This window comes from Aphidius gifuensis, linkage group LG2 (genome assembly GCF_014905175.1).
Source record: "Aphidius gifuensis isolate YNYX2018 linkage group LG2, ASM1490517v1, whole genome shotgun sequence".
NCBI classification, from domain to species: domain Eukaryota; kingdom Metazoa; phylum Arthropoda; class Insecta; order Hymenoptera; family Braconidae; genus Aphidius; species Aphidius gifuensis.
In genome coordinates this window covers 22,121,672-22,132,959 of record NC_057789.1, presented here as the reverse complement: position 1 = coordinate 22,132,959, position 11,288 = coordinate 22,121,672, and the positions used below count along the sequence as shown (strand labels likewise).

At 24.5% G+C, this 11,288-nt stretch overlaps 1 protein-coding gene across 1 annotated transcript; it reads left to right on the top strand.

Moving 5' to 3' along the window:
• The first annotated feature begins 9,646 nt into the window (after nt 1-9,646).
• Nucleotides 9,647-11,063, top strand: LOC122849514. The gene is made up of 2 exons (XM_044148227.1): nt 9,647-10,083; nt 10,165-11,063. Exons 1-2 carry the CDS (start codon nt 9,823-9,825, stop codon nt 10,804-10,806), a joined length of 903 nt encoding a protein of 300 aa, XP_044004162.1. The 5' UTR covers nt 9,647-9,822; the 3' UTR covers nt 10,807-11,063.
• Nucleotides 11,064-11,288: the final 225 nt, after the last annotated feature.

Genomic DNA, 11,288 nt, shown 5'->3' with positions numbered 1-11,288 from the left:
AAATAATGATTGATTATTTTCAAACCATTAGTGGAATTAAATAATGTTTTTTTTTCTTTTTGAGTCTAGAGTTAAATAAATAAGAAAAATGTTATTATATTAATTTAATAAACAACAAAAAACAGTTTTAGTTTTAATATTTACTTGCAATTAATTAATATTTTTATTCATTCTTTATTTCTTTCCCTAAAACAAATTTTAAATAACAAAATTAATATATATTTCTATTTTTTTTATCGAATTAATAATAATGATTAATTTTTACGTTGCATTCACTAGCTATACTTGACATTGACGAAAGTCAATATGCTAAATATATAGTACCTAGTGTAGATTATAATGATGGAATGAAACCAGCATTACCGACTACTTGCTAGCTAGCTAGTGTACTATGTTGGTTTGTGAGTGACACAGTTATTTAGCTTATTAATTTATAAATATCAAATATTTATTATAATATTGGTTTTTAAATAATAAAAAATGATTAAAGCTCCAAATCGATTTGAAAACTTAAAATAAAAAAGTGAATAATTATTAATTAAATAATAGAATGGTTTAGGTTTTAAAACCTGAAAATTAAAAAAAAAATGATTTGTTCATTTTTCACGAAGAAATATATTTTTTCAATAAATATATGTTCATATACGTTAGAAAAATGTTATACATTATTATCTCAATTAATAATTAATAATCATCAACGTTTATAAAATGGATCCATTACAAAGATTTTTTAATTAATTAATCAATTCATCAATAAGTTTATTGTTTCTGAATCTGATACTCACTTTTGTAGTTCTAAATATGACGATTCTAAATCAGTTGACAGATATGTTTCGGTGGAGATACAAATTCATGCACAGTAAAAAATAGTTGGTAAAATTAACAAATTCAGTTTGTTAATTTAGGTCCACCAACAAAACGTTTGTTAATTTAACAAACATTTTATTTGTTAAATTAGGTCTACAAATAATTGTTTGTTAATTTTACAAATATTTGTTTGTAAAATAAAATTTACAAACAGCTGTTTGTTAATTTTACAAATTTTTGTTTGTAAAATGAAATTTACAAACAATAATTTGTTATTTACAAATTTTGTTTGTAAAATGAAAGTACAAACAGCTGTTTGTTATTTACAAATACTTTTGATTTAAATTTTTTTTTTTTTGTTTAAGCAAAAAAAATGTATGATCATTATATAATATTTTTGATACGTAAAATTTTTATTATTTTCATATAACTAAACAATTAATGACTCACTCTGTACATATATGAATATTTATACAATATTATTTATCAATTACAAAATTGACAAAAAATAATCTGTTACAATAACTAATTTTTATCTGTAGACTCGTTTATATTCTAACTTTTGTATGAGGTATATAGATTGATAACTTCATAGTACATAATTCAAAAGTATTTTCTACAATATATCCTAAGCATGATGGTGAAATACCTTCTGTCTTAACTTTGACAAATGATATAAAACTTTAAAATTATGTGAAAAAATCATAAATTTTTTCGAAAGTTGGAAAACTATTAGTATTTGATGTACAAATAAATGTTTGTATTATCAAATGTTCTCGAATATCAACACTATTATTATAGAAATATAAAATTATTTTAATTATATTTAACGTTTTGTTAATAATATCACCATTCACTTGACTTTAAACATATTATTTTGTGTTGTTAATTTGTGGTTCGTCTTCAGAATATAGTTTTCTATTATTCCATGATTGTAGCATACATTTTCAATGACGATTAGCCAGTGTATAGTGCTTTATGTCTTTGAAATTTTCAACTTGTATACAGAAACTTTTTAAAAATCCATTTTACTTTCGTATTTCATGGTCAATAATTCTTAGTGGTCCCATCTTATTTATAATCATTGGAAGGTATTTATCAAATGATCTTTCATTATCAATGATAAATTAAATTCATTAATAATAAGAACTGATAATTATTTTAATTAAAACTGTTGATCTATCTAACATATCATTAGCTTATTGTTGGAGCAAATAAATTTTCATAATTTCTATTAACAATAAAATAACTCTCCCATGATTCAATTTCGTTATTTCATCAGTTAAAAAGAGTAGATAAATAAGTTATCAAACAAAACATTTAGGCTTTCCCACGCTGACCTACTAATTTTGCGTTTTTATTTAAATCTATTGGACATGGATGATTAAGATCTATTATGTGAGCCAAAATCAAAAGTTGATATTTTTATTATTTAAATTTGACAGATCGACAATACCTATCTTGATCAAATATTTAAGTACATATTTTATATCCCGGTGACAAATACCCTCTAAAAAGTCATGGAATATATCAACAATTGAACTATCTACAAATTTCAACTCTACCCAAAGATTTTTGTTTTTTATACTATAAAAATTAAATGTATCATTATTACAAATATTCACAACTGATGATATAATGAGATAAATTCTGATTTAGTTCGCAACAGACTTTCATTTAATGAAACACTTTTCTAGCTTCTTTTTATAGTTATTTTACAAATCTACAAGAATACGTGGCATGAAAAGATTCATTCATATACCATTATTTTTTGCTCCTCCCAAATTATCAAAACTTACAGATATTAGAAAACTGAAATTGACAAAGAATTAAGTCCTTTTATAAATATACCATCTGTTTCTAAAAATTTTGAATCATTAACTATATTATTTTAAAACTGGTTATACCAAAACTTTAAATATCAAAATCATAACCGAGAATCAAGTAAACGAATATTGTCTAATTTTGAGAAGCATATGTTAAGGTAAAAATTTTTAAATGGAATAATAAAAAGCACCAATTTTTTGTGTATACCTGCTTTCGGACTCAAAGGGTTACAAACCTCAAACTCGTCATCATAAATTGTAGATGAATTGAAATTTTATTTATTTGAAAAATGTATTATTTTTAAATACACTACCATCTTTTGTAACTTTTTGTATACGTTTTTTGTACTTAATAATTATTATCAACAAATTTTAGTCAAACATTGTTGATGAAATTTATCTTGAAATTAAAACCACATCTCTGCTGCATGATTTATTTTTTATGTTTTAAAAGTTCACTTTAACCACAATAATGACAATAACTTTCACATTTTGTTAAATATCCTAAATCATTGTATGATTCAAAATATTTCATCTCCATATTAGTGATTAATGAAAAGTTCTTTCAATTGCTTGATAAAATAAAAATTAGATATTCAGTAATACTTTTGGATGATATCAGCATATTTTAATCTCAGGTTTTGTACCATTTTTTTCATTTTTATACTGAACAATAATAAAAAGCACATTCGAAATTGACATTGATCGGAAATTCTTCTAATCCATTCATATTCTTACAATATTACCTGATATTTAACAATTAATTAATTATCAAGTAAGTAGCTTTGAAAATATTGTCAACAAGCATATTGTTATTATGTTATTAATTAAGAATTAATTAAAAATATAAAAATAACATTTATAAATAATCTTGAATTGTATAAATCACTTTTAAAATTAACATACTTGATGATCATTGAAAACACGAATTATTGATTTATTATAATTATAATTTTAATAATTATTTATTTGTTTTTGAAAAAAAATACTTACGTGTTGTCTATTATCAGCTGCTTATAAAAAAACACACATCGTCCGTCAATCCGACCGTATGCAAGATTTTTTAGATATTCAACTCTTATTTTACATTAAATCTTCATTTTATATTTACAAATTGATTTTACAAAAAAAAATTTGTAAAATTAACAAACGAAATTTGTAAAAATTAACAAACGGAGTTTGTAAAAACATTTACAAATTTTTGTTGGTACAAGAATAACAAACGGAGTTTGTAAAATCATTTTACAAATTTTTTGTTTGTAAAATTAACAAACAGAGTTTGTAAAAATATTTTACAAATTTTTTGTTTGTAAAATTAACAAATAAAATTTGTCAAAAGATTTTACAAATTTTTTTTTGTTAAATTAACAAACAAAAATTTGACAAACGACTGAAGTCTACAAATTACAAACGAATTACCAACTTTTTTTTACTGTGTGCATTCATAATAATCATCTACAGTTACAAGCAAAGTGTGAAATATCAATGAATAATAGAAAAGTAGAAACTAAAGAATACAAAGCCGGTAAATTTCTAGAAAAAAATTTATATAAAAAATATATAAATGAAAGATCAGTCTTAAGACTGAAGTGAAAAATCAGCTGATGTTATCATTCACGTGGGTTAAAAATTATTTCATGCCATCAAAGGCATTTTGAGAGCACGCAGTCCTATTTTTTTTGCAATGTTTGATCATGAACTACTTGCCAATGGAACTACTTGCTGCTGCTGAAAAATATCAGGTGGCTTGTCTTGAAAAAGTTTCTGAAGAATCAGTTTGCGAAACAATAAATTTTGATAATGTTGCAAGTACACTTGTTTGTTCTGATAGATATAATCTCAAAAATGGACTATTAAAAATATTTAGAATTTATAAAAAATTTTCAAACTGTTATGTCAAATAATTTATTTTTTTTTTACGGGTGTTATTGAGCACTTGCTGAGGCATCAGGTTTTGTAAGATTTCTCTCATCTCAAGGTTGTAAACCATTGAAGAAAGAAAATTAAAGGTGCAAGAAAATTTAAATAATAATTATTTTATCTGTTTTAAAAATTCATATTACAGTTTTGAAAGTAGTGAATTATTGAATAAAAAAATTTAATCAAACCACAAACGTTTACTGTATTCAATAAAACACTATGCATAGATGTGTGTTAAATTAATTTCCAGTTAAAAATATATTATTAAAATAAGCTGTTTTTTGTAATAATCAATCATTAATTTTATTATTAAATAAAAAACCAATTATGATGAATAAATTCCTTATATAAATTTGTATTTTGTTCTTAAATAAAAAATTAATCAATAAATTCTGTAAATAATTATTCAATTATAAAAAAAACAAACAAGTAGGATACACGTGAGCAATATCCCTATTATGTATATATAATTTTTCTAATAATGTGTATAATGTTTTTATGAATCATAGTATTTATTTATTATCAAAGATTAATTACAACATACAAAAGCATTTTCAAGTTTCTAGATAAACTTTATCAGATTTTTTTTTTAAATAGTTACTTTTATCATTTTTTATGATTTATTATCTTAACTAATACATGCTTTGATTTAAAATATATTTATATAAAATATTTCAACAATTTATCCAGTTGTTCTTGTATTTATTTATCAACTTGATTAATTTATCAAAACGTGTATTCACTGTAAAACGTAAATTGTTACATTATATTATAAAATTAATAATCAATAATAATAATAAATTTGTCCAAAGTTACACTTGTTTTTTTTTTAATTTTTTAAGTTTAATTTTATAACTTGGTGTAATTAATTAATCAAAAAAATGACGAATGTATTTTTCTTTAAATTTTTCAAGTTAAATGAAAATTAAATAATTTATCTTTAACTCTTATCATTGTTTATATCGGATATAAAATTTTTTTTATACAAAATTTTATAATGAGAATGTATTACATATATTTTTTAATTATTTCAGTAAATATAGATAAACAATTCCAATCAAATGATGGAGTTTTAAAATATATATCCCCACATGCAAGAAAATATTAAAATCAATGATTAAAATCAATCCATATTTGTATTTTTTTTTTTTTATAAAAAAAAATACAAATATGGATTGATTTTAATCCCAGTAAAAAACTTTATAAATGTAAATTTTTTTTTTTTTTTCTCATTACATTTTTCATGATGTTCAAGTAAGTTTAATTCATTTAATTTATTGAAATATCAATTTTTTTTCTTACGGTCAATACCCTCAAGACGGTTTAATAATTGCAATAAAAATAAGAGAGATAGCTTGAAAAAAAAAAAAATAGAAAAAATAACTATTTTCATAAATGAAATAATATTTTAGAAATTCAATTGAGTATACATAATATAATAAGGTTTTGAATTCTGAGAATGTTTGAAAAATTCCATAGGAAAATATGAGTGTGTTACCAAAATGGACAGTTACTGATTCAATGCGTATATCAATGATGAGTCATTGATGACAATAAAAAAAGATAAAATATTTGGTAAAGGAAATTTAGATATGTTAGTGAAAAAAGTACGTTCAAATAGTAAAATAACAGCTGTATTTACAAGCATGAATTTTTTAAGACCAATACAAGTTAAAGATTTACAATTACAGGAACTTTTTGGTGTACCAGTTTATGATATAAATATTCAATTATAATACAAATATTTCGTGTACATGCTAAAACAACTGAAGCAAAATTACAAGTTGCATTAACTGAATTACCATATATTTAGACAAAATTAAATTGGACTGCTGAAGATAGTGGTGGTATAGAATAAATTTATCTGAAAGTCGTAGAATGATATTACACAGTAGAGAATAAAAATTAAAAAATTCATTGAAAAAACTAAAGGAACATGAAAAATTAATAAGACAATTGTCTATGTTAACATAGAAAAAATCTTGATATTCCATCAGTTGATGTTGTTGGTTATACAAATGATGGTAAAAACTTGTTTAATAAAAGCTCTAACTGGTGATGCATTATTAACACCTGTTACCCGTAGTCCGTACATATATTATGTGAACTAACAGTACAAGTGAGTGTACCTACTGATATATGGGGGTGGTAGCAGCCTGTTGCAGTCGTTGCAGTATTGCAGTGTTGCACGTGTTGCAGTTCAGTTGGATAGCAACAGATAGCAAGATACAGTCTTACAGGCAAGATTACAAACCACGTGGCAATCGACTTCATAAGGTATGTAAGGTTAAACACTATTTTATTCACGTGCATCGGTAAAAAAAATCATACAAAAAGCAATCAATTTACGGAGAAAAAAAAACGACAAAAATTGTTGAGAAAACAGTAGAAAAATTGTTGTGCTGCACAGCAAAGTAGTGGCCGTGTTAGAACTCTACAATATTTGTTCTGTCGATTGTGCAGTTTTTAATCATCCGGTAGAGTAATAATTGCCCTGCTGTTCAACAAACTTTGTTGTTTATAAACAGTTAGTTGAAAAGTGATGGGCTGACCGAAAAAAAAAAATTGTAGCTGATATTTGTACTTGCATTGTAGATGATTGTAATATATTTAGTTTTGTTTGTCAACTCCCTAATTAATTTTAGTTAATTAATGAATATTTGAAGTTGCCAGATAGCCGACAATTTATAATTTTTAAATGGCTGATTTTTTTTTTTTAATATTAATTAAAAACCATTGTACTATTCATACCCTTGCTAATCACTGTTAAGGTGTTACCCCCGCATATCTAGAGGCCTCTTGCGGATGGCATTTAGAAACATAATATTTCTATGAGTGCGAATGAGATGAAAAAGAAAGAGAAAATCTTGTTTCTCACTTCCACTTAAGTATTTAGACAAAGACAAAAATTTATTTTTATTTATTGTAAAATAAAAAGGTCTCAAAGCCCTATTAATTTTTATATCAAAAGTTTCCTTATTGTTTCCTCTATCTATCTTTAGTTTTTGATAAAGCTATAGATTTTCCATAAAATGGCTATGGGTTCTAAAAACTAAAACCGGACTCTATAGAACTTTATGTATAACCTCCAAAAAAGTAGCCTACTTTAGTAATTAATTACGAAGTAATTAGCTACAAGAAAATTATCAAAAAATTTGAGCGTATGTATTATTATTTCATTAATCTACTTAAAAAATTTCAAAGCTCTATCTGCGTTTTTGATTGGTGATGGTAATCCCTTAATTGGTTCTTGCGTATGGACAGTGATAAAAAATGGCGACCAAATATCATGTTGGTGTTGGACAATGTTGAGGAGGCTTAATGTGTACAGTGAGGAAGCTAAAATGTGTAAAATGATAAACAATAACGTTTTCAAATAACCAACAACTAAGTAAATATTTAATTAATATCTTATCAATTCATCATTATAATATTTAATAGAAAATAAATGAATCAAACTTCAATATTTGTTATTTTTTATATCACTGTACCCGCGCAAGCGCAAATACCAATTAACAGTGATTAGCAGAGGGATGAATAGTAAAATAGTTTTTAATTAATATTTAAAAAAATAAAAATAATTGAACAATTACAATCGAAAAATAATGATGTACAAACGATTTGCTATCAAGTAAGCATCTTATTACTATAAAAATATCAGCCATTTGAAAATTATGAATTATTGGCTATCTGCAGGCAACTCCAAATATTCATTAATTAATTAAAATTAATGAGGGGGTTGACAAATAAAACTAAATATATTACAATCATCTACAATCCAAGTACAATCAGCTACAATCATTGTTTTTTTGTCGGCCCATTACTTGTCGGCTAACTGTTAATGAACAACTTTGTCATGCTTCAAACAAAAATTGATAAACATACAACAAAATTTGTTGTGCTCCCAAAAAAAATTGTTGTATTTAGTTTAATAATTTTTATTATTCTACATAACGAAAATTCTAAAACCATATTAAATTTTTTTTTTTTTAAAAAAAGTTCTGTTATTTATCTATTTGCTCAGCCTACTGCGCGTATGCGTGGTCATGATGCGCGAAAAAAAAGTCAAGGACGCTGCCATACGAAGGCACACGACCAAGACCGAGTCTTACCGATAACACCCAAAACTAAGGAAGCCGGGTGGGGACAAAACGCCCTTCATTGTTCAGCACGGTAAAATTTGCGAAATTTGCCTTGAAACTGGATAACATTTATTGAGCAACACAACAAATATTATGGAAGGGAAAAATTGTTGTGCGGCTAAATGAAATTTGTTCAACGATATAATAAAATTTGTTGCAGCACAAAAAACTTTGTTAAACGATACAACAATTATTGTTGCAGCACAACAAAAAGTGACAGAATAGGATTTCGCCTCTAGTTTTTCGTGCTGTCAGAACAATTTGAGTCGTTTTTTTTTCTTCGTAATATTGATTTATATCAAGTTTTTTCCATTAAATTTTTGAAATTTAATATTTTCCAGTATCATAATTCATTGTGATTTTTCTTTTTTTTTTTTTAAGTTGAACGAAAATTAAAAATGGAGACTGATTCAAATGAGATAAATATGGAGAGTTCAGATTTAATTCCTTCCGAATGGCATGAAAAATTTCTTACATTATTAAAAGAAGAAGTAAGTTTTGAATTATATATTATATTTTTATATAGCTATACTGTAATTATTTATCGTTATTTAAATTTAGAAATAAATTATTCATTTTTTTCTTATATAGAAGGAGTTAGAAATAGCTGAAAATAAAGAATTATATGGATCTAGTGATTTTGAAGATAATAATAATAACGACGATGATACCAATGATGATGATGATGATGATGATGATGATGATGATGATGATAAAGATGAAACTGATTATGATAATACTGACTCTATCGATAAATATACAAAAAAAGAACAAGAACAGTGTGATTTGCGTAAGATACGCGTGGGTCCTCTGTTTGCTAGTCAACCACGGCTCGAAAAAAGTAAGAAAATAACAACACTATAATTTTAATGATATAATAATATAATTTTGTATTATACTCTTAATAGTAAATATACTAATGAAAATATTTAATTCATTTTTCAGTATGTAAAGATGAGAAGAACGAATTTCTTTCTAGCTGCTTTACAAATTATAAACTTCAGAGCAATGAAAATAATTCGGTTGATGAAATACATGAAAAAACAAATGATCTAAAGTACTTACTGAATCTCTGTGGATTTAATTTAACATGTTTAGATTTATCATGTTATCCTACTTCTCAATTAATGCCAATAATCAATGCCAATTGTCCGAATATTTGGAGCCTTGCATTAGGATTCAGAGAAATAACAAGTCAAGATTTTGAAAATTGTTTTTCTAATATGTCGCACGTTCAAAGGCTGACGATTGACTGGGAATGTAAAAATTCAACTCTACCAATGACTTTAGCCACGTCATTAGAACAAATTAGTGGAACCTTGAAAAGTTTGGAACTTTCATGTTATTTACAAGGAAATGATATTTTCTCTCCAGATTCACTGGCTTCGGTAAATTCGAATTTGTAATAAATATTATATTACAATAACAAATGTTATCCATTTTTGATAAATTATTCATTTTTTTTTCAGGTATTTCCTCGGCTAATTACTTTAAAACGTTTAAAAATAAGTAAATTTGGACTAAGTCAACTATTAATTCAGTCGATAAGTGAAATAAAAAAATTGAATAATCTACAATTATTTTCTCATTGGCCAAAAAACCATCCAATGTTTGATACAAGAATCAATATGTATCCAATTGGGAATTTGAAAAATCTCTCGTCTTTATGGATTGATTGTGATTATGGCGTGACAGATGAACTTTTGATTAATATTTGTAATAATAATAGAAAATTAAACAGTTTACATATAACGGGCACAAATATAACTGATATTGGTATGAGTGCAATTAATAATTTAAAACAATTGTATTTTTTGAATCTTAGTTCAACTTCTGGTTTTTGCTTTCCGCGATCAGGAAAAAATGAATTTATCACTGATGAATCAATTCAATGTTTATTTAATAAAAGATTGACATGGCTGAATATATCAGATTGCATCAATATCACTGATAAATCAGTACTTAAACTTGTTGAAAATTTGCCAAATTTAGCAGATTTATCTATCAAAAATACAAAGGTAACTCGTGAAGCTGTCGAAAAAATATGTGAATCAAGAAAACAACGTAATGAATTGATAGACATACATTATTCTTCTAAAAATGATGATTGATCACTTTCAAATTATTAGTAAAATCAAATAATGTTTTTTTTTTTTTTTTTTGAGTCTAGAGTTAGATAAATATTAAAATTATTATTTAAATCTAATGAAAAACAATAAAAACAGTTTTACTTGCAATCAATTTATTTTCGTTTGTTATTTCTCGACCTGAAAATAATTTAAAATAATAAAAATAATTCTGTTATTTGCCATCTAATTACTTGGTTATAAAATAGATTTTCATAAATAATAAATAAAACTGTCAAAAATTAACATATTAAAGTGTTAAAAATAGTATTAATTTTATTTATTTATATTTTAATATCTTTTATTCATGAATTTATCATAGCAAATGATCGTTTTACATTAGTTTGACATTGCTTGTTAATTGTTAATTTTTACATCTTTATTGAGGCATTACGTTTTCCAATATTTCTTTGATCTCAAGTTTTTTTCATGATTCAAGAAGTTTTTACAGTTTGGATTAGAAGTCT